Source organism: Crotalus tigris, unplaced genomic scaffold (assembly GCF_016545835.1).
Source record: "Crotalus tigris isolate CLP2741 ecotype Arizona unplaced genomic scaffold, ASM1654583v1 scf7180000020019.1302030, whole genome shotgun sequence".
Lineage (NCBI taxonomy): Eukaryota > Metazoa > Chordata > Lepidosauria > Squamata > Viperidae > Crotalus > Crotalus tigris.
In genome coordinates, this window is record NW_024097821.1 from 630,751 (window position 1) to 654,834 (window position 24,084).

Below are 24,084 nucleotides of genomic sequence, written 5' to 3' on the forward strand. Positions count from 1 at the left end.
CCGTGGAGTCACATACGTAGATGACCTACCTGCCGCCGTTCCGGGTTAAACCATTCGGCACATGTACGAGGGGAGGGCAGTGATAGGTTGAACCATTCTGGAGGAGGGGGAAGAGAAGAAACGGGCCGTCGGCATTCGCAGCGTGGGAAAACAAGATCGGACCACCGGCAAGTGGAAAGGGGGGGGGGAATCAAACCATTGAGAGAACTGATGGGGAGAGGACACGGACCTGGGAGGCAATTCATTCCGAGAATGGGAAATGGCGCGAGATGGGTGAGAAGCGAAGTGTAGCCCCAATAAACCACGATTGGCTTAACCGTGGCTAATGAAACAAGCCACGATGGCTGGGCTTGGCCAACCTGGCCTGTACTGTCGCCTTCATGGCTTTCTCTAGCCAAGATCGTACTAGATGGCTTGGACTACAACTCCCATCAGCCAGGGGAAGGCATGATGAGACCTGTAGTCCAGGGCATCAGTATACCCCTGCTTAGCAAGTGAGGAAGGGGGTGAGGGCTTTTAGAGCAACATAATACAGAGGAGGGGTCTCCAAACCTGTCAACTTTTGACTTGTGGACTTCAACTCCCAGAAGTCCTCAGCCATGCTGGCTAGGGAATTCTGGGAGTTGAAGTCCACAAATCTTAAAAGTTACTAAGTTTGGAGACTCCTATTTCGAGGTTGACTGCCTTTGATCATGGAAGCATTTTGCTCTCACTTTGTCTAAAATCGGCTATTACAAATGGAGCCTCCAGATTTCAGGGCAGTATACCTTGGACCTGTTGCCATTTACAGGAAGTTCTTCAACTTACAACAGTTCATATAGTGACCGTTCAATCTTATGGCACTGAAAAAAGTGACTTATGGCTGTTTTTCACACTTAACGACTATAGCAGCCTCCCTGCGGTCAAATGATCAAAATTCAGATACTTGCAAGTGACTCATATTTATGACGGTTGCAGTGTCCTAGGGGGTCAACGTGATTCCTCTTTTGTAACAAGCAAAGTTAATGGGGAAAGCCAGATTCATTTAACAGTCCTGTTACTGAATTAACTGCAGTGATTCACTTAACAACTGTGACAAGAAAGGTCGTAAAATGGGTCAAAACTCACTGAACAACTGTCTCACTTAACAACAGAAACTTTGGGCTCAATTGTGGTTGTAAGTTTGCATTTTTTTCCCCTCTGCCAAAGCTCTCGGCCTGTTTAACTGACAGCCCTACATTTGCACACTGGCTAGCCATGTTAAAACCCATTTTTTAATATGTTTTGGAGTTTGGTGCAATATTTCAGCACTACCAGAACAGTTTAAAATTATTCTGCTTTAAGCTAGTTAATTTTAGCAGGTTTGATAGGTGGGTTGTGGTTGATAGTTATGTCTAGTGGCTGGCTGTTGAAAATTAGGAAGCCAGAGGCCTCCCCAAATATGAAACTTAAATAAATAATACCCAAATCACAATTTTGCAAACAGCCCAGAGTTGCAGATACTTCCTGAGAATGAAAACTGTGCTTGAAGGATGGAAGGCTGAGTCAACTTTGAGCCGGTGAGATTTGAACCGCTGATCCGTTCATTCATTCATGCACTACCCACACATTAACCTATATTTGGAATGAAACACCCCTCTAAAACTTTATTTCCAATATTGGAGGCACAAAATAACAATCGAAGATTATTAACAAGATTTATTTTCTTCTCTTTTTCCAGTTCTCAAGCGCCTCTCATTATGATTCTGGAAAAAAGCCAAGCATTTTAATTCCTCTTAGAAATTCCTAACCAGGATCTATTCCCAAAGCCTCGTTGCACGACAAAATGACTGCTCTAAGCAGGAGCTTAAGGTATTTCAAATATTCTCAGAATAGTCTGAACAGAAATACTATAGACTTGCAATCCAGAACTGAAATTTTATAGCAGCGATATTCTGAAAAGGATATAATAAACTTTGGAACAACTTAATTTAAAAAGCCTACTGCAATTTTGGTAACTTTTAAGATGGATGGACTTCCAAGTCCCAGAATTCCCCAGCCAGCATTCTAGATGGGGAATTCTGGGAGTGGAAGTCCTCCCCTCTTAAATCACACTGGCTGGGGAATTCTGGGAGTTGAAGTCCACCCCTCTTAAAGCATGCCGGCTGGGGGATTCTGGGAGTGGAAGTCCACCCCTCTTAAACCATGTCATTTTGTGCTGTCTAAATTGGTTTCAGCATCCTGCAGGTAGAACCTCTGTCCAGATGCCTCCTGAGGGCTTGTGGGCTTCATACAACAACCAACCAGCTGAATTCGAATCGGACATCCATCGCTTGCTTTCCAAGAGCAAAGTACGCCCGGCTGTATCCGGTCCTCCTGATTAGGCAGGACGGATCAACTATTCACCTCCGGTACAAAGAGCCGAGGCGTATCCTTCAGGTGAGTGTTAAACTCCCTGGCTTTTTTTACAAAGACAGAGCAGGATTCTCTAAATCAGGGGTAGGCCCATCTTGGCTCTTTTATGACTGGTGGACTTCAACTCCCAGAATTCCTGAGCCAGCCTGGCTCAGCTTGGAAACCTCTCCCTTTCCCCTCAGCATGGCTGGTTCAGGAATTCTGGGAGTTGAAGTCCATGAGTCATAAAGCAGCCTAGGCCTAGACCAGGGGTAGGTCACCTTGGCTCTTTTATGACTGGTGGACTTCAACTCCCAGAATTCCTGAGCCAGCATGGCTCAGCTTGGAAACCTCTCCCTTTCCCCTCAGCATGGCTGGCTCAGGAATTCTGGGAATTGAAGTCCACTAGTCATAAAAAAGCCAAGGTGGCCTACCCCAATCTAGGCCTAGGCAGCTTTATGACTCGTGGACTTCAGCTCCCAGAATCCTCAGCCAGCATGGCTCAGCTTGGAAACCTCTCCCTTTCCCCTCAGCATGGCTGGCTCAGGAATTCTGGGAGTTGAAGTCCACTAGTCATAAAAGAGCCAAGGTGGCCGACCACCAATTTGTTTAGCAACCAGGGTGGCTTGCTTAACGACCGCCACAAAAATGTACTAAAATTGGGTCAGTCATGTGATGACTCACTGAATGACCGGCATGCCTTACAATCTTAATTCTCAGATGAATGGCGATCATAAATCAAGGACTTCCTGCGTCTTAGAGATTCGTTTCATGGTTAACAACAAGCAATATACAGGAAGTTCTAAACAGTTCATTTAGTGACCACTCAAAATTATAACAACACTGAAAAAAGTGACATTACCGTTTTTCACACTTACGACCATTGCAGCATCCTCCCACGGTCACGAGATCAAAATTCAGACAGTTGGCAACAGAATCACATTTATGATGGTTGCAGTGTCCTGGGGTCATGTGACCCCCTTTTGTGACCTGACAAGCAAAGTCAATGAAGACAGATTCTCTTAACAATTGTATTACTCACTTAACAACTGCTGTGATTCATTTAACAACTGTGGAAAGATTGTAAAATGGGCTAAAACTCGCTTAGCAGATTTCTCACTTAGTGACATAAACTTTGGGCTCGGTGTTGGTTGTAACTTGAGGATTGCCTATATTCACGCATAAATGCACAAGACGGCAGAATTCCTGCAGGAATCTGTGTGCCAAGCCACACATTTTTCTACCTCTTTAATAACTTGCATCATATAAAGAGATGAGTGCTTTAAAATTGTAGTCCTTGACTTACAACCGTTCACTTAGTGACCGTTTGAAGTTACAACGGCAGTGAAAAAAGTGACTTATGACCATTTTTCACATTTACGCCCTTTGCAACATCTCCTTGGTCATGTGATCAAAATTTGGACGCTTGGAAACTGACTCGTACTTATGACGGTTGCAGTGTCCTGGGGAGGTTACGTGATCCCCTTTTGTGATCTTCCAACAAGCAAAGTCAATGAGGAATCCAGATTCACTTAACAACCATGTTACCAACAACTGCAGGGATTCACTGTGGCAAGAAAGTTTATAGAATGGATCAAAACTCACTTAGGAAAAAAAAAATTGCCTCAATTGTGGTCATAACTTGAGGACTACCTGTAACAATAAAAGTCTTTTGAAGTCCAAACTAGCCTTTGGAACAAGGCAACACAACCTGGCTACTAAGTGCGTTGAAAATTGAATTGAATAGCCTACAAGGGCAGCCCCATGCAGGTTCCCATAGCAGTAGTCAGCCATCTGTCAACGCAGATACTGAGCGTTGTTGTCTTTTCTCCACTTAGATACCCGTGGACCTCAACACCCTCCCCGAGGCTGAAAGGAGAAGTCGGTTAAGGAGGAAGACCTTGATGAAAACGAAGAAAGAAGAAGTAAAAGTTACAACTTTTGAAGATGATTTTCAATTGGAATATTACAAGAAATTTTGGAATAAAAAGTGAGATTTGGGGAGGGGGGGTGTCAGTAAGACAAACAAAATTCTGTCTCAGCAAGTATCTAGAATGTTATAGAACAGGGGTCTTGAAACTTGGCCCTTTTATGAGAGTGGATTTCAGTTCCCAGAATTCCTCAGCCAGCATGCCAGGCTGAGGAATTCTGGGAGTTGAAGTCCACAAGTCATAAAAGGGGCATATTTGAAGACCCCTGGTTATAGAATGTGCGAGGATTCACCCACAAATAAAGAGATTTCTTTGTAATTACTGTGTTTGTATTTTTTTTGGGGGGGGGAAGTGTTAATTTGTTTGAAGAAGGGCATGGGAAAAATTCAGGTTAAGCCACTTTGTGATATGGGTAAAAACCCAGAGACTCTTGGTTTAATCAGTAATAAAATTACCGGTTGTCCTTGAGTTACAATCATTCATTTTGTGACTGTTTTAAATCACAACAGTCAGAAAATGTCACATATCAGCATTTGCACCCTTGGCAGCTGGTGTGTTTTTACATCTTAGTGTAAGTCATTGACATTTGCACCTTCCCAGCTGGCTTCTGACATGCAAAAGAACTGGATTTGCTTAATGACCATGAGATTCATTTAACAACTGTAATGATTTGCTTAACAATCATAAAAAAGGTCATAAAGTTGGGCGCGAGTTTTAAGAACGCTGGCTAAGAAATTCTGGGAATTGAAGTCCCCCAGTCATAAAAGGGCCAAGTTTGAAGACCCCTGCTTAAGAACAACAATCTTGGTCAAAAAGAGGAAAATGGGAGCAGACCTCAAGATCTGTAGACCTGTGTTTCTTAATGTTGGCCACTTTTAAGATGCATGCCAGCTGAGGAATTCTGGGAATTGAAGTCCATACCTCTTAAAAGGGCCACATTAGAAAAACCCTTGATATAATAGCTGAACCTATATTCCTTACCTAAATCTATTTCCAAACATTTTTAGAGAGAAAAGCAAGTTCTCACTGCTGTAAAATATTTGGGAGACTTAATAAAATGTCCCTGGCCCACCTTACAGGGCTGTCGTTCAGATGAGAAGATGAACCAGCAGCCTCCTTATCTGCAGCGTCATTCACAGTTTTCTCCCTTTACAAGCCGTGCCTAAATTAGGTTTTAATTAAGGTTTGGGACTCCTCAACATCCTCACTGGCTAAGGAGGATGGACATTGTAGTCATACCCAGAATCCTGGGTGGAGAGGGGGCCTCCATCCCAATGCACCCAGAAACACCCCCTCTTTCTTCCTGGGAAGAAGTAGGAAATCGCTCACTATCTGGATTTCTGCAAACCTTGTCCACCGCACCCTTGCCGGCTGGGGATCATGGGACTTGGAGTACTAACCCCACCACAGCACTAATTGGACACCTCAAATGCCCATCCGGCGAGGCATACTGCAACAACGTTCCCAACAAACCCATCAGCGCCATGTGTACCTGGGGACTACAAAGCCCAACATCCTCAGTCACAATGCCTCAAATGGCTGGAAAAAACTACTTCGGAGTTGGGAGGGGGGGAGAATTCACTACTTAGTTTATTTCTCCCCTCAAACCCATTTTTTTTTCCTTTTCTGCTTTTTTAAAACTAATTAAAAACTTCTGCCAGCGTTGAACGCTAAGCGGAACAGGTCGTAAAGAAGGAAATTTTCAATAAGCGATTCTCCCCCGCCTACCCCCGTTCCTTGAGCCGGTTGGTCCAGCCCGCTTCATCTCCCCCTACAAGAACGGATGGTCGCGCCCAGGCTTGCGGAAGCGACGCCCGGGTTTTGCACGTGAGGCTGCAGTTAAGATTGCTGGGTTGGCTTGAACTGGCTGCCGGGGTTTTTTGGGGGGGAAAGGGGGGGGGGTCCTCGTCCTTTCCTGGGTTGGGGCTCCCTTTAAAGGGCCATGGCCCTTGCAGTGCACCCCTTTCTTATTTGCAATACGGTGGGGAGCCCATGCACCAGCCTTGAGGTCTGCAAACGGAGGGATGTGAAATCCCATCATCCCCAGCCGGGTGGGGCGCGTCCCAGCTAGAGTTGGGCACGGGGGGGCTCGTATCCACTGAAGATTTAGGGGGGGTTCCTGAGCTCCGGGTGGTCGCTGTCCAATATAAGAGTCTGTGGGGGTCCAGTTGGCAGAATTGGATCTCTTTGGGGCGAGGGTGAGGAAGGGGCACCCGGAGGGTCTTATTGGGGATGGGGGGACTTGACATGATTCCAGCGTCTCCCCAATAACACTTTTATTAGGTTGTTTTCAAACTCAGCTCCTTTAAGACGTGTGGACTTCAACTCCCAGAAGTCCTCAGCCAGCTTTAAGTCCTCCCCTCTTAAAGAATGCCGGCTAGGGATTCTGGGAGTTGAAGTCCACACATCTTAAACTAGCCAAGATTGAGAACCGTGGTTTATGAGTGTTTTTTCTCTAAACTCTGGACTGACAGATGAGACAATGCTTCAAACTATGGCAGGACCCACAACAAGTCGTCCTTGACTTACAACCTTTTGTTTAGTGACCAAATTTACAACGATACTGAAAAAAGTGACTTATGATTGTTTTTCAAACAGCCGTTGCAGCAATCCCCATGGTCACGTGACCATAATTCAGGCAACTGGCATGTACTTATGACAGTTTCAGTGTCCCAGGGTCATGTGATCCTCTTGTGACCTTCCCACAAGCAAAGTCAATGGGGAAGTCAGATTCACTTAACAACCGTTTGACTACCTTAACCCCTGCACTGGTTCACTTAACAATTATGGCAAGGAAGGTCGTAAAATGGGACAAAAGTCCGTTAACAACTGTCTTGCTTAGCAACAGAAATTTTGGGCTCACTTGACTCACTGAAGTTAGGCAAATCATGAATACAGTAAGCAAACTTATGCTAGCTTAGTACTCGTGACTAGGTATAACCTTTTCAATCAGAGCTGGAAGGGGCCATAGAGGTCTTCTAGTCCAACCCCCTGGTCAAGCAAGAGGCCCTGGCCTATACTATTTCAAAATAGGTGGCTGTCCAGATTTTTTCTTAAAAAATCTTCAGGGATGTAGCAGTCACAACTTTTGAAGCCAATTTGTTCCACTGGTTAATTGACCTCACTGTTAGGAAGTTTCTCCTTAATTCTAGGTTGCTTCTCTCCTTCATTAGTTTTCACCCATTGTTTCTTGTCCTGCCTTCAGGTGCTTTGGAGAATAGCTTGACTCCCTCTTCTTTGGGGAAGCCCCTGAAATACTGGAACACTGCTATCATGTCCTCCCTCGTCCTTCTCTTCCTTAAACCAGTCATACCCAATTCCAGCAACTGTTCCTTATATGTTTTAGCCTCCAGTCCCCTAATCATCTTAGTTGCTCTCCTTTGTACTTTTTCCAAAGCATAAACATCTTTTTTTGAAATGTAGTGACCAAACCTGCATGCCCTGTGCCAGGTGTGGCCTTACTAAGCGGTACTAACACTTCACATGAATTCCTACTTTAATCTGTCTTCTTTTCTAGATCCTGGTTAAGCCTCCACCATGTTTGGGTCCTCCCGTGGGGGTGTGCGCGGTGGGCAGGACCAGTTCAAATGGGAAGATGTGAAGACAGACAAACAACGTGAAAACTATCTTGGTTAGTCTTTTCCAATTCATGGTTTGTTTAATCAACTCCCGGGAATTGACTCCACATCTGTTTAAAGAACAGAACTGCTGGGTTCAAATATCTCCAGACGCAGATTCGCTGCTGGATAAGTTAGATTGAAAGAGTGGAGCCATTTGTGACTTGCTGTCTCATTGTTTCTCAGTCTTGAAAACTTTAAGAAGTGTGGACTTAGATTAACAGCATGTTTTAAGAAAAGTGGCCTTCCAACTCCCAAAATCCCCCAGCCAGCCATGCTTTAAGATAGGTGGACTTCAACTCCCAGAATCCCTCATCCAGCATGTTTTAAGAGGGGTGGCCTTCAATTCCCAGAATCCCTCAGCCAGCATGCTTTAAGATAGGTGGACTTCAACTCCCAGAATCCCCCATCCAGCATGTTTTAAGAAGGGAAGATTTTAATTCCCAGAATGCCCCATCTACCATGTTTTAAGAGGGGTGGCCTTCAACTCCCAGAATTCCCCAGCCCGCATGCTTTAAGAAGTGGGCTTCCATTCCCAGAATCCCCAGCCATCCATGCTTTAAGAGGGGAGGACTTCAACTCCCAGAATCCCCCAGCCAGCATGCTTTAAGATAGGTGGACTTCAACTCCCAGAATCCCCTATCCAGCATGTTTTAAGAGGGGAGGACTTCAACTCCCAGAATTCCACAGCCCGCATGCTTTAAGAGAAGTGGGCTTTCATTCCCAGAATCCCCAGCCATCCATGCTTTAAGAAGGATGGCCTTCAACTCCCAGAATTCCCCATCTAACCTCTCCAGCAGTATTTTTCAATCTTAGTAACTTTAAGAGGTGTAGATTTCAACTCCCCCAATTCTTTATCACCGAGAAGATGCCCACCAACACTGACAGGGCAAGCCACTTGTATATAAACCGAGAGACTGTTCTTCTAGCACTGATGACGTTCCCTAGTTGGGTCATGAGATGTCTACAAGAAAACCACCAAGCTCAGAGAGCACCAAGGACCCCATTGTCATCCTTCTCCTCTTTCCCCTCTTCCTCCTCCTCCTCCTCCTCCTCCTCTTCCTCCTCCTCCCCCCCCCTCCCTTCTAGCACTGATGACGTTCCCTAGTTGGGTCATGAGATGTCTACAAGAAAACCACCAAGCTCAGAGAGCACCAAGGACCCCATTGTCATCCTTCTCCTCACCCCCCTCTTCCTCCTCCTCCTCCTCCTCCCTTCTAGCATTGATGATGTTCCCTAGTTGGGTCATGAGATGTCTACAAGAAAACCGCCAAACTCAGAGAGCACCAAGGTCTCCCTTAGATATTTCCCAGCTCTCCCAACCAAGGTGATATTTCAGGAGGACTAAGAGCCTCCCCCACCAGACTCTCGACCCCCCTGTGATACCTTAACTCAGGGGTCTTCAAACTTGGCCCTTTTATGACGTGTGGACTTCAACTCCCAGAATTCCTCAGCCAGGCGTGGGAGTTGAAGTCCACCATTCATAAAAGGGCCAACTTTGAAGGCCCCTGGTCTGGATCCAAGCCCACAGTTTCATCAAAATGACCAACTGAAGAATTCTGGGAGTTGAAGTCCACCAGTCATCAAAGAGCCAAGTTTGAAGGCCCCTGGTCTGGATCCAAGCCCGCAGTTTCATCAAAATGGCCGACTGAGGAATCCTGGGAGTTGAAGTCCACCAGTCATAAAAGGGCCAAGACCCCTGCCTTAACTGCTCTGTTTTCCTTTCAGGGAACTCTTTGATGGCCCCAGTGGGCCGCTGGCAGAAGGGCAAGGATCTCACCTGGTACGCCAAGGGGAAGAAAGGCGATGCATCTTTGTCCCGCAAGGAGGAGCTGAGCGCCATCCGGCGGGCAGAAGAAGAAGCTATGATGGCAGCTCTGTAAGTTTCAGATCCTCTGGTGGTCATCCTGGGTCTTCACGTAAGCTTCAGCTCTAGACAGAGAGAGAAGATATTGCAAGGTGTGGGCATGGAAGAAATAGCAGCAGACTTTCAGGAAGGAAGAAATGATATTGATCAAGGAAAATATTTGTCGCTCCGGGGTCCCTGGTGCTCTCTGAACTTGGGGGGGGGGGGTTCATGCAGACGTTTCTTGACCCAACTGGATGATATCATCAGTGCTAGAAGGGAGGGGAAATTGCAAGGAGGAGGAAGAGGAGGACTATGGTGTCCTGATGCTCTCTGAGTTTGGTGGTTCTCTTGCAGACGTTTCGTGACCCAACCAGGGAACATCATCAGTGCTGGAAGGGAGGAGGAGAAGGAGAACTGTGGGGTCTTTGGTGCTCTCTGAGCTTGGTTGCTTTCTTGAAGATATTTCATGACGCAACGAGGGAACATAATTAGTCCTAAAAGGGATTCTGCCTTCTAGGGAACATCAACGTTCTGATGATGTTACATAGTTGGGTCATGAAACGCTTTGAAGAAAACCACCAAGCTCAGAGAGCATCAAGAACCCCACCGTAGTAGTCCTCCTCCTCCTCCTCCTCCCATTCCGTCCTTCTTTCCTTCCATCCATCCATCCATCCATCCAACCATCCATCACTGATGATGTTCCCTAGTTGGGGTCATGAAACATCTGCAAGGAAACCACCTAGTTCAGAGAGCACGAAGGACCCCACAGTCATTTTCCTCCTCTTCCTCCTCCTCCTCCTCCTCCTCCTCCTCCTCCTCCTCCCTCCCTCCCTCCCTTCCTTCCTTCCTTTCTTTTATCACTGATGATGTTCCCTAGTTGGGTCATGAAACATCTGCAAGGAAACCACCAAGCTCAGAGAGCACCAAGGACCCAACAATCCTCCTCCTCCTCCTCCTCCTCCTCCTCCTCCTCCTCCTCCTCCTCCTCCTCCTCCTCCTCCATCTCTACCCTTTCCTTCTCTTTCTCCTCCTCTTCCTCCCCCTATAAACCCCATTTTCTTCTAGCACTGATGATATTATCCAGTTGGGTCATGAAACATTTGCAAGAAAAGCAACATGTTCAGAAAGCACCAAGGACCCCACAGTCGTCTTCCTCCTCCTCCTCCTCCTCCTCCTCCTCCTCCTCCTCCTCCTTCTCCTCCTCCTCCTCCTCTTTGCAACCTCCCTCCCTTGTAGCACTCATGATGTTACCTACTTGGATAATTATTAAGAAAATTATTAAGAAATGAAGGACTCTTTGTTTCTTTTCAGTTTTTCCACTAACCTGGGTTGGAGGATTCAGAGGTTACTTGAAGGGAGGCCAAGCAAGGTCACCAAATTGCCAAGCTGGAAAAAAAAATAAGTGTTTTATTCTGGAATGTGGAGGATTAGCCCAGTAGACGCAGAGGGCTGTCAGGAAATTAAATTCCTTAATTCCAGGTTGGGTCTCTCACCCGTCCTTCGTTTTGTCGTTTTGCAGGGGTTACAAGAACGTGAAAAAGCAGCCGACGGGGCTGAGCAAAGAGGTATTTTATCCATTTATAAAATAATAGAATAACAGAGTTGGGACGGACTTTGGGGGTCTTCTAGTCCAACTCCCTTCTCAAGCAGGAAACCCTATAAATCGTTTCAGGCAAATGGTTGTCCAATCTCCTCTCAAATGTGATTTTAGTACACGGGCCCCCAGGTTTTTATACTAAGCAGCCATAGAATAAAATAGGGTTGCGAATAAATTCAGTTGGCTATTTTCTGAGAGGCTAAGAAACGAACTGTGTTTCAAAGTAGCTTGGTGCTTTAATAATAAGCTCACAATTTGATCTGCTTTGAATTCTTTGTGTGTGTGTGAGAGAGAGAGAGAGAGAAAGGGAGGGAGAGAGAGAAAAAGAAAGAAAGAAGGAGAGAGAAAGACAGAAAGAGAGAAAGAAAAGGAGAGAGAAAGAGAAAGAAAGAAAAAGGGAGAGAAAGAAAGGGAGAGAAAGACAGAAAGAGAGAAAGAGGGAGGGAGAGAGAGAAAGACAGAAAGAAAGAAAGAAAGAAAGAAAGAAAGAAAGAAAGAAAGAAAGAAAGAAAGAAAGAAAGAAAGGGACAGAGAGAAAGAGAAAGAAAGAGAGAGGGAGAGATGGCACAAAGCATCCCATCTTTTTGGCCCAAGGAAAACTGCAAACGCTGCTTTTAGGGAGATGCCCAATCTCTGCATATCTTACAAAAACAGGGCAAAGAAACTATTTAATCCGTTTTGATAAGGGATAAATTTCTACCATCTGGGAAGTTCTCAGCTTACGACCACAATAAGAACCAGCATTTCCGTTGCTAACCGAGATGGTAGTTAAGTGAATTTTGCCCCATTCTACGACCTTTCTTGCTCCAGTCGTTAAACAAATCCTTGCAGTTGTTAAGTGAGTCACACGGCTGTTATGTGAATCCGGCTTCCCCCATTGACTTTGCCTGTCAGAAGGTCGCAAAAGGGAATCACAGGATGCTGCGACTGTCGTAAATATGAACCAGTTGCCAAGTGTCTGCATTTTGATCACTTGACCCTGGGGGATGCTGCAACCGTCGCAGTCACAAGTCACTTTTTTCAGTGCTGTTGTAACTTCAAACAGTCACTAAACAATTGGTTGCAAATTGAGGACTACCTACCGTAGCACAAGGGCACATAAGGTGGTTTATTGACCTCAGACCTGTCTGTAACTGTTTCCCAGGACCTCGCCGAAGTCTGCAAACGCAACGAAGGAGATCATGATGATAAGAGTGTCCATCGTATCATGGGACTGGGTAGTTCACGGTAAGCACTTCGCCCTACCTGGTGGGACTGGAGGTTTAAGAAAGGTGAGAAGCAGTGTGGGCTAGTGGTGAAGCAGCTGGACCAGGAAGCTGGTTCTACTCACCCCAGGAGGGTTCGGGTTGGGATAAAACAGCGTTTTCTGAACTTCAGCAACTTGAACATGGGTGGACTTCAACTCCTAGAATTCTCCACTCAGCCAGCTGGGGAATTCTGAGAGTTGACGTTCGTTCCCGTGTCTTTCAAGCTTGCTAAGGTTGAGAAAGACGGATGTAAACAATATGGAAGATGAGCTGGACAAGATAGGCCGGATCCATTACCCAGACCAATAAGGGGAAAAACAATCTGCAGGGTTTTGAACATACAACATAGTTTTTGAGCAGGCGGTTGGGCCATTTCGGACAAATGGCTGTCCAGTCTCTTCTTGAAAACTTCCAGTGTTGGAGCATTCACCGTTTCTGGAGGCAGGTTGTTCCACTGGTTAATTGTTCTAACTATCAGGAAGTTTCTCCTTAGTTCTAGGTTGCTTCTCTCCTTGATTAGCTTCCATCCATTGTTTATTGTCCTGCCTTCAGGGGCTTTGGAGAATAGCTTGACTCCCTCTTCTTTGGGGCAGCCCCTGAGATACTGGAACACTACTATCATGTCCCCCCTCGTCCTTCTCTTCGTTAAATTAGACAGACCCAATTCCAGCAACCATTCCTTATATGTTTTAGCCTCCAGTCCCCTGATCATCTTTGTTGCTCTTCTCTGCACTCTTTCTAGAGTCTCAGCATCTTTTTTACATTGTGGTGACCAAAACTGGATGCAGTATTCCAAGTGTGGCCTTACCAAGGCCTTGTAAAGTGGTATTAACACTTCACGTGATCTTGATTCTATCCCTCTGTTTATACAACCCAGGATTATATTAGCTTTTTTGGCAGCTGCAGCACCTATCTAAGTGATTGTCCACTAGGACTCCGAGGTCCCTCTCACAGTTGCTAGTTGTACATCAACAACTACCTGTACATTGTTAGCAAGGATGAATTTTGTATAGCTCTTCACAACAGCCTTTTTTCTTTCTAAAAAAAAATAATGTCCTGTTTACACACACACACACACACACACACACACACCTAGCAGGACTGTGGGTTTTTTTAAGGAAAACAAAATTTTCCTTTTAAGGATGACCACCTAAACCAGTGGTTCTCCACCTGTGGGTCGGGACCCCATTTGGGGTCGAACGACCATTTCACGGGGGTCGCCAAACAACGCAGTCCGCCATTTTTCCCCCCTTTTCCTTAGCTGTGCTACTCCCTTTTATTCTATTGGCTTTTGAAAGCCAATAGAATAGACTCTCTTGAATAGAGTCTAATTCTATTGGCTTTCAAAAGCCAATAGGAATTGTCCGGGCTGTCTCTGCCCTGCTGAGCCCGCCAAAAGTCCCATTCTGCAAACGGTGCTGCACCAGTTGAGTAGTCCTCGACTTACGACCAGTTGAGTAGTCCTCGACTTACGACCGGTTGGGGGGGGGGTCGCAGCATTAAAAAGGTTGAGAACCACTCACCTAAACCGAAAGCAAAAATTAAGGTCTTCTCTGGTCTTTAATTCCGTTTTAATTTTTTTAGGAATGCTGGCGCCAGGGTGATGTTTTCTAAGGAAGATAAAGAAGCTGCGAAACTAGGCCTTTCCGTGTTTACGGTAAGTTGTGTTGGCCGCACAACATTGTGGCCAATCCAGCGTTGCTTTCCTCACGACTGTCCTGTCTGGGATTTTTTGATCCGTTTCCTGTTTTTGTCTCCGAAATTTCAGCATCAGCCAATGGCAAAGACCGCCAAACCCTCAACTCCTCCGCAGAGGCTGGATGAGGAAAACAAGGCCGCAGTGTTGGAGTAAGGGCCCTCTCGATTTTATTATATTTTTAATTTATTTTATGGATTTACAGGCAGTCCTCGACTTACCCACACTTCGCTTAGTGACCGTTCAAAGCTACCAGGGCAGTATAAAAGCTGATTTATGACCGTTTTTCACACTTTACGACTGTCGCAGCATCCCTCATGGTCACGTGGCCAAGACTCAGACGTGCTTGGCAACTGACTCGTATTTATGACGGTGTTGCAACCTCCCAGGGTCACGTGATCCCCTTTTGCGACCTTCTGACAAGCAGGAAGCTAGTCTCACTTAACCGCGTGATTCACTTAGCAACCGCAGTAATTCACTTAACGGTTAAGCAAGGAAGGAAGGTCGCAAAATGGAGCAAAACTCACTTCGCAACTGGCTCGCTTAGCCACAGAAATTCTGGGCTCCCCTGTGGTCCTAAATCAAGGACCCCCTGCAATGCAGGACATGCGTAAGATGCCTACAACGATTAAAATAATACCTGTAATGTAGATATATCTCTTTTATGAGATGATTAAAATCGGGATGCTTGGCAACTGACTCGTATTTATGACGGTCACGGTGTCACGTGATCCCCTTTTGCGACCTTCTGACAAGCGAAGTCAAATGGGGAAGCCGGATTCGCTTAACGACCGTGTTGCTAAATTAACAATTGCAGTCAGTCACTTAGTAGCCGTGACAAGAAAGGTCTTAATCTGGGGCAAAATTCACTTAAATGTCTCACTTAGCAACAGGAATTTTGGGCTCAGTTGTGGTTGTAACTTGAGGACTAGCAGTACCATGCTGTTACCTGTGACCTGTGTGAGCCTAACCCCCCCCCTCCACCCCTTGGGGCAACATTTAGGCCTAGTGGGGATATTTTGGGTGGAATAGAAACCAATGTGAAAGAGGATGGTCTTTCCTTGATTTATCCGGCAGGAGCGGAGTTGTCAAGAAGTCGAAAAAGGAGAAGCAGAAGAAAAAGAAAAAGGAGAAAAAGAAACAGAAGAAAGAAAAGAAAGAGAAGAAAGACAAAGAAAAGAAGGAGAACAAAGAAAAAAAGGAGAACAAAGAAAAGAAAGACAATAAAGAAAAGGAGAATAAAGAAAAGAAAGAGAATAAAGAAAAGAAAGAGAATAAAGAAAAGAAAGAGAAGAAGAAGAAAGGGAAAGAAAAACACCAGAAGAGAGAGTCATCCTCATTGCACAACTCTACATCAAATAATGAGAAAAGGTATCACGCCAGCTGGGGGATTCTGGGAGTTGAAGTCCTCCCCTCTTAAAGCATGCGGGCTGGGGGATTCTGGGAGTTGAAGTCCTCCCCTTTTAAAGCATGGCTGGCTAGGGAATTCTGGGAGTGGAAGTCCTCCCCTCTTAAAGCATACAGGCTGGGGGATTCTGGGAGTTGAAGTCCATCCATCTTAAAGCAAGGTGGCTGGGGGATTCTGGGAGTGGAAGTCCACCTAGTCCAAAGAGGAATTTTTGTAAAGTTATGTCTCTTTGAAAGTGTCCTCTACCTCATTCCTCACTCTGTATAGCACAACTAGTTCTCAACTTACAACCTCAATGGGGACCAGAATTTCTGTTGCTGAGCAACTTAGCTGTTGAATCAATTTTACCCAGTTTCACCTTTTTTTGCTGCCGTTTGTTAAGCAAATCTCTTCCGTTGTTAAGTGAACCACATGGTCATTAAATGAATCCAGCTTCCCCCACTGAAATCAGCTGGGAAGGTCACAAATGGGGATCACAGGACCCCGTAAATATATGCAACCATCCTAAATATATGCTGGTTGCCAAGTGCTCAAATTTTGATCACATGGGTTGTGGGGATTACACAATGGTTGTAAGAATGAGGACCTTTTCGTAAGCCACTTTTTTTCAGTGCCCTTGTAACTTGAAATGGTCGCTAAAAATGGCCGTAAGTTGAGGACTACTTTAAGTCGCTCTGAGAGGCAGGAAGCAGAGTCGCCTCTGCCATTAAATAAAAGAAATTTGGGTCTGGCCTAGAACTGTCATTCGAGAAAGCGTCTCAGACAAGACACTTTTTTTTAAAGATTCTTTTACTACAAGTAGTCCTCGGTTTACAGCCATCCATTTAACGACCGTTCAAACTGACAACAGTACTGAATAAAACAAAATATGACCGTTTGCCTCATGACTGTTGCAGCCTCCCTCGCAGTCACGTGTTCAAAATGCTTGGGAACTGATTCGTATTGATGACGGTCGCAGTGTCCTGGTGGGGGGGTCACATGATCCCCTTTTGTGACCTTGTAACAATGGGGAAGCCCGATTCATTTAGGAACCATGTGATTCACTTAACAACTGTTGCAAGCAAGGTCGTAAAATGGTGCACCACTCACTTAACAACTGCCTCAGAGATTTGGGGCTCAATGGTGGTCATAAGTTGAGGACTACCTGTATAACTTCAATCATAAAAATAGTATTAGCTTCCATGATGTCGGATTCGCAGTCTGGTCTGGTCTGCTTCGAAGGGCTGGTGTCCTGTCTGGGCTCAGCTGTGGTCAAGTCGAGAATTACCCGTATAATTTATATTTATTCGAAGTAGACCAGACCAGACTGCGAATCCGACATCATGGAGGCTAATACTATTTTTATGATTGAAGTTATACAGGTAGCAATTGCTCCTCGAAGCACGAAGCTGAAAACACCAGCCTGAAGATGACAAATGGGACTTCATCGAAACGTTGCCAAGACACTTCCAATTTTACGCGGGAGAAAACCCGAATAACCAAAGACCTACATACAAACACCTGTGAAAACCTCAGAAAACATATCACAAGGGCTTAATATTTTATCAGCAACATATTGTCTGGGTTCCAACACTTAACTTACTAATACATATTAAGTTCCTTTCTCTCTACCTTGTTTTTCCAGCCATAAAAGGTATCCCGTGTTCTAAAATAAATGAGTCTTTTTTTTCTCTTTCATTTTCAATGTCAATCTATCCATTTCTGCACACTCTTAAAGATTTTTTTAATTAACTCTCCCTCCGTTGATAAACCTTCATTTTTCCAATGCTGAGCACATACAATTCTTGCTGCAGCTAATATATGTAAAATTAAATATATACATTTTCTCATTATGCCTAACAAAAATAATTCTGGCTTAAAATCTATATGTTTTTTAATCATTTTCTCGTATAATTTTAATCATAAAAGTAGCCTTCGCCTCCATGGTGTCGTTTTCTTAGTGTGGTCTACCTCACAGGGCTGGCATCCATTCTGCGAATTACATTACCTGATTTTGCCATTGTTGCTATTCACAGGAAACAGAAGCCCTCTCTGGATCCTAGCCGGAGTGACAAACCCTCATCCCCGGCCCGAGCATCACACTCACACTCTGACCGGTGTGAACGCAACACAACTCCGACGTCTTCCTCCAAGCAGAAAAAGAAGGAGCACCGACATCGAAGTCATACCCAGGTCCCGTTTTCCGGAGGCAGAACTTCAGAGTCCCGGAAACGGACACGGGACGAATCCTTAAAATCCATCCCCGCTAAAAGGCGGCATGACACGGATTCAGACAATTGACCCCTCTTTCTAAAACAAACCAGAGTTTCCCATCATGTCGTTACTTTGACCCTAAAGCGGAAACCGATTCTGGTTTGGCGCAAAATTCCGTATCCTTTTTCTAGGCGGGACGTTGATTTCCCTCTGTCCGTTGTTACCGCTGCCCCAAAAGGGTCTTTTTTTTGTTGTTGTTGTTCAAAAGGATCCTGAACTTTAACAAACACAAAATTTATGTTAACCGATCAGTGGAAGTTGATCGTTTACAAGTGCCGGGCCCAAAATAGGAAATTATTTGAGGTTTTGGTGTTTTTTTTTAAACTTCTCTCCCAGATTGATGAAAAGAAAGCATCCACTCCTGATCGGTCATGCAGAATTTAATTTTTTTCAAAAAAAGCAATAGAAGGCTGATTTCCAAAGATCGGAGATTGGGAATCAGGTACATCCCAAACAGGAGATACATCAGATTGCAAAAATCCGCTTCTGAAATTCATCAGGCCAAACCAAAGACAGAGGAATGCAAACAGATTATGGGGTTGTTTGTTTGTTTGTTTGTTTTGTGTAGTTGCGACCATTGGCCGATTTCAGAAGCAACCACGGGTCTTGTAATTACAGAACAGATTTAATTACAGATATTGTCATTAAACTGAATCATTGGGATCAGCTCAGCATCTTCATCCCTTTTGACGAGAATGCAAGGTGTTGGCCACTGATGTCTCTTCCCAGCTATATTCTGACTGCAATTTTTCTTAGATCCAAGAATTTTCGGGAATTATGCCAACTCCAGAAGAAATAGGCTGAGGATTTTAGAAAACAGCAAAGTATAAATATATTTAGTCTTCAAGGTGTTAATTATCTTGGCTTATTTTTTTCCAACAGGCCGCATCACTGCCAATTTTAAGGCTGCTTCCTTCTGCAATTTATAAATTCTGAACCCCTTTGAAATTTAGAAATTACAAATCTCTTTGCAGTTTACAAATTCAAAAGCCCTTTGCGATTTAGAAATTGCAAGCCCATTTGCAATTTAGAAATTAGAAACGCTTTTGCAGCTTACAAATTCAAACCTCTTTGCCATTTAGAAATTACAAATCCCTTTGTAACAGACATTTTGAACCCCTTTGCAATCTGCAAACTCAAACCTCTTTGCAGTTTAATTACAAACTTTTATAATTTTCAAATTACAAACCCTGTTGCAATTTACAAACTCAAATCCCTTTGAAAGGGGGACCTCAACCATCCTCAGAATTCAAAGAGAATTTAATTATAGGGAGTCCTCAAGAACCGTTTGTTTAGTGGCTGTTTGACAACTTTACAACCATTGTGACATCCCCCTGGTCACATGGTCAAAATTCAGGCTTGGCAACTGACTTGTATTTATGTCGGTTGCAGAGTCCCGGGGTCACGTGATCTCCTGTTGCGACCTTCTATCAAGCAAAGTCAATGGGGGAAGCTGGATTCACTTAACAACTGTGTGACTCACTTAACAACTGCAGTGATTCTGTGGCAAGAAAGATTGTAAAATGGGCTCCATTGTGGTCGTAATTTGAGGACTACCTCTATATGTCTTCTACGTGGTCTTACTGATCAATCCAACCCTGAAGGCAATTGGAGTTCCATATTAGGAAAAAAGGACGGTGCACCTTCATGAGGACTGGCATCTTGGCACTTCCTGGGAGAAAACAGATAGCTAAGTTCTTATCAGTTGCTAATTGTAAGTGCATTTTGGGGCATTTGCACACAATATCTTCACCCACTCGGCTTTGGTTTCTGGCACATCTGTTGCAATGTCCTCTGAAGTTTTGTGTGGGTAGAAGTGGGCAACCACACTGCCAATTCAGCCACAATTTTCTCCTCTTCCTCGTTTTTGTGCAGTGGTTTCCTTTTGAAGTCACCGAAAGTGATTGTTGGGGAAACAACACAGAATTTGAGTCCTCTAGAACAGAGTTTTACAACCTTGGCAACTTTAAAATGAGCAACTTCAACTCCCAGAATCCCCCAGCCAGCCATCCTTTAAGAGGGGAGGACTTCAACTCCCAGAATCCCTAGCTGGCATACTTAAATAGGGGAGGACTTCAACTCTCAGAATCCCAGCCAGCATCCTTTAAGAGGGGAGGACTTCCACTCCCAGAATCCCCCAGCCAGCATGCTTTAAGAGGGGAGGACTTCAACTCCCAGAATTCCTTAACCAATGTGGTTGGCTGAGGAATTTTGGGAATTGAAGTCCCAAAACATTGGATAGAGCTAGTAGTTCTCAAAGGGTTTGATCTATAGTGGTTCCATAGCGGGACCTTCTGAGTGGTAGCCCCCCCCTTCACAAAAAGCTTATATATATAAAAATATTCTGTAATAATTTTCTGTATGGGAGAATGTGGATCTTGGAGAAGAGAAAGTGAGAAGAAATGTTGGATTTTTGAAGAGCCCTTATAAATGGCTCTTATTATGTTGTTTCCCACTTGTGTTTGTTCCTCCATTAAAAATGGAGAAATACAGGTAGTCCTCAACGCACAATGCTTCATTTAGAGACCGTTCAAAATTACAACGACACTGAGAAAAGTGATTTATGACCATTTTTCACACTTAGGAACATCCGAACATCCCCAAGCATCTGATCAAAATTCAAACGCTTGGCAAACTGACTCATACTTATGACGGTCGCACGTCCCGGGGTCACGTGATCCCCTTTTGCAACCTTCTGACAAGCAAAGTCAATGGGGGAAGCCAGATTCACTTAACAACCCTGTTCATCACTTAACAATTGTCACGATTCATTTAACAGCTGTAGCAAGAAAGGTTGTAAAATGGGGCTAAAGTCACTTAATAAATGTCTCACTTAGCAAAAAAAAAAATTGGGGGCTCAATTGTGGCTGGATGTTGAGGATTACCTGTATTAATATGATAAAAGTATTAAGAATAATATCAGATCTTTGTTGCAGATGGTCACTAGATGGCAGCAAAGGGTTTTTTTAAAAAGAAGGGAGCTATTTTGTGTTTGTTTTTTTGTATCTTTTTGCTGCCCTCTTCTGGTCCTCCAAAGTATTGCAGGCTAAATCTGGCAATCTACAGATAGTCCTCAACTTAACAATTATTTAGTGACCATAGTTACAACAGCACTGAAATGCCGTTTTTTATACTTATGACTATTATATGACACCCTTTTGCAATGTTCTGGCAAGCAAATGCAATGGGAAAAGCCAGATTCCCCTGTGACAAAATGGTCATAAAAAGGGGTAAAACTCATTTAAGAACTGTCTTGCTTAACATAATGGAAATTTTGGGCTTTTCTGAGATAACAGTTGCATCAAGTTAGATCTGATTTGAATTCACCTCCAAAAACTGTTCCTTCAGGCAGGTAAAGATTATTTTAAACTGGTTTTGCTCCAGTCCAGGCTGAGACTGCAAAAGTGGGGAAAATTAAAGAAAATTTGGACTATTACTCCCTTTAATTAAAATTTAATTGTTAACTAAAAATTAAAATTCATGTTCAAATTCAGTGCAAACTTCATTTAGTTCTTGGCTTAATTTGAACATGAATTTTAATTTTGAATTAACATTGTAATGAATGTTTCCATGAAAGTTTTCAAGAAGTTTTAATTGTCTGCACCAAATGCCCGGAGTCTTTTCATATTCTCCTTTTTTTATGTCATCTTTTTTCTAAAATGCAGGGAACCACCCCAAGAAGGGCAGCCCTAAATTTAATCCATCGATTAAGGAGTAAATCAGAAAATAAAATCTGTGTGTAGGGGGAGGGGGAAATACCAATGTATCAATGGAGAAAAATAACAGGTGGCCCTAAAAGTAACGTATTAAAATCCAATAAAGCAGTGGTTCTCAACCTTTTTAATGCCGCGACCCCCAACCGGTTGTAAGTCGAGGAATACTCAACCGGTCGTAAGTCGAGGACTACTCAACTGGTGCAGCACCGTTTGCAGAAGGGGACTTTTGGCGGGCTCAGCAGGGCAGAGACAGCCTGGACAATTCCTATTGGCTTTTGAAAGCCAATAGAATTAGACTCTATTCAAGAGAGTCTATTCTATTGGCTTTCAAAAGCCAATAGAATAAAAGGGAGTAGCACAGCTAAGGAAAAGGGGAAAAAAAATGGCAGACTGAGTTGTTTGGTGACCCCCGTGAAATGGTCGTTCGACCCCAAATGGGGTCCCGACCCACAGGTGGAGAACCAGTGCAATAAAGGGAAGGAAGGAGGGAGGGGAGGAAGGAAGGATGGAAAAAAGATGGAAAGAAGGGAGGAAGGAAAGAAGAAAGATAAGAAGGGGAGGAAAAAACAAGAAAGGGAAAAGGAAGGAAGGGAAGAAAAGATAGGAAGGGGAAAAGAGGAAGGAAGATGGGAAGGGAAGAAAAAATGAAAGGGAGGAAGGAAAGAAAAAATAGGAAGGGAAAAAATGGAAGGAAGGAAGGTAAAAGAAGGAAGATAGGGGGAGAAAAGATGGATGGAAGCAAGGAAGGTAGGACAGAAGGAAAAAAGATGGAAGAAGGAAGGAAAGAAGATAGGAAGGGGAAAGGAAAGAAAGAAGGAAGAAAAAGAAGAAAGAAAAGGAAAACGTAAAACATGGAAAAGATAAATGTTTTCTTTTTTTAAACTGGAAAAGCAGAAAAAAATCACTTTGGGTTGTTTTTTCTTGCTTTTAATTGCAATAAAATTGATATGTCCTGTCCTGTACTTCGAAGGATGCTTTTCACTCAATTGCTTTACAAGAGGACACTGGCGAAGCCATAAAACCGTGCAATTGATGTCTTTTTTATAAAGCATATTTCTCAGTTTAGGGCTTGGGGCTGGCTGGTGCCTAAGCTTCCTGCTATAAGGGGGGAGGGGGCAGGAGAGGAAGTGGGGCCCAAAGACACCCCCCCCCAATAACCTCCTTACATAACAAAGTTGGTGGGAAGGGTGGAACTTCTCACCTACATGTTAAGTAGGGGAATCCCGTGAGAAAAGCAGCTTTATGGGCAAAACCGGGGGTCATAAGCCCCCAGGAGAGGGCAATCCAGCCCCCCTCCCCCCCAAAAAACAGGGGCACAAAATTGTGAGATTGGGGTGTCGTAAAAGAACAAAACCAAGCCACACACAGGCAGAGAATGCTAACAAAACTGACAAAACAGCCAGAGGTGGCCTCACTTGGAAAAGTTCCCAGGCCATTGCAAACATACACACACACACATACATACAAAAATGTGGAATTTATGCTAGAAACATCCATTGATACAGTCTTGGGTGACACAGTTTTGGCCAGGAATTAGGAACGGGGTTCCTATCTTTGCAAATGGTTCAGTCAGAAAGCTCTGGGGCATTGTGGGAAATTGCACAGAGAGCTCAGCTTTTCCAAATGGGTTGGGATAATGACAAAATTTCCTTTGGGCTAGGAAGGTTTTGCAAGGGGGGGAGGGGCAGAGTCTGCACCAGGTTTTGTCAAACTGGGCAACTTTAAGACTTCAGGGGTAGACTTCAACTCCCAGAATTCCTCAGCCATCACGCATTAAGAGGGGAGGCTGGCTGGGGGATTCTGGGAGCTGAACTCCACACGTCTTACCGTTGCTCAGATTGAGAAACACTGATTTTATAGCTCACCATTCACCTTCCATGTATTAGCAAGAAACTGGGCCCAAAATAGACAAAAAACCCCCATCCAAATCTTCTGAGGATCCCACTCCACCAGTTTCTCCCAATCCCATAATATCCTAAAAAATTTCCACAGGAATTCAGCGAGGCGAAGGGCCACCCCAAACAAGGGCGTGGGACAGGATGGGAGAACGTAGAATGTTGCCACTGACTTGTATTTATGACGGTTGCAGTGTTCTTTTTCTTTTGTAATCTTCAGACAAGTAAGATCAGGGGACAGCCAGATTCACTTAACAACCGTGCGATTCGCTTAACAACGGTAGTCAGAAAGGTTGTAAAATGGAAAAATTCATTTGTTTCGTTTAGCGACAGAAAGTTTGGGCTCATTTGCGGTCATACGTCGAGGATTATCTGTATGCGAAGTAGTCAGAGGTTTTATCCTCACCGTAATTGTTCAAAAATTGATCCACAATTGAACCAAATTTTTTGGGGGGAAAAACCCAGATTTTGAAAATCGGGCACAACCAGCAGGGGGCAGTGGCGAATCAAGTACAGGAAAAGC

The 24,084-nt window shown here is 44.2% G+C and overlaps 2 protein-coding genes across 8 annotated transcripts; both read left to right on the top strand.

The window, feature by feature from the left end:
- Positions 1–14: 14 nt before the first annotated feature.
- MRPL55 (mitochondrial ribosomal protein L55) lies at positions 15–4,601 on the top strand. 3 transcript variants are annotated; one of them, XR_005559397.1, is made up of 5 exons: positions 15–167; positions 1,700–1,830; positions 2,196–2,397; positions 4,191–4,452; positions 4,496–4,601. XR_005559397.1 is itself a non-coding variant. In XM_039365261.1 (4 exons), exons 2-4 carry the CDS (start codon positions 1,805–1,807, stop codon positions 4,344–4,346), a joined length of 384 nt encoding a protein of 127 aa, XP_039221195.1. In that variant the 5' UTR covers positions 15–167; positions 1,700–1,804; the 3' UTR covers positions 4,347–4,601. The 3 variants fall into 3 exon arrangements, 2 of the variants coding, with proteins under 2 accessions (XP_039221195.1, XP_039221197.1); XM_039365261.1 differs by having other exon boundaries at positions 4,191–4,601; XM_039365263.1 differs by lacking the exon at positions 15–167 and adding an exon at positions 1,492–1,538 and having other exon boundaries at positions 4,191–4,601.
- A 1,412-nt stretch (positions 4,602–6,013) lies between these two features.
- Positions 6,014–18,801, top strand: CUNH1orf35 (chromosome unknown C1orf35 homolog). Of its 5 annotated transcripts, none has more exons than XM_039365286.1 (9): positions 6,014–6,110; positions 7,801–7,914; positions 9,629–9,779; positions 11,269–11,314; positions 12,491–12,573; positions 14,178–14,250; positions 14,362–14,441; positions 15,367–15,660; positions 17,713–18,801. In XM_039365286.1, the coding sequence occupies exons 2-9, from the start codon at positions 7,821–7,823 to the stop codon at positions 17,975–17,977; spliced, it is 1,086 nt and encodes a 361-aa protein (XP_039221220.1). In that variant the 5' UTR covers positions 6,014–6,110; positions 7,801–7,820; the 3' UTR covers positions 17,978–18,801. The 5 variants fall into 5 exon arrangements, with proteins under 5 accessions (XP_039221220.1, XP_039221224.1, XP_039221222.1 ...); XM_039365288.1 differs by having other exon boundaries at positions 6,104–6,122; XM_039365287.1 differs by lacking the exon at positions 6,014–6,110 and adding an exon at positions 6,114–6,135.
- The last annotated feature ends 5,283 nt before the right edge of the window (positions 18,802–24,084 follow it).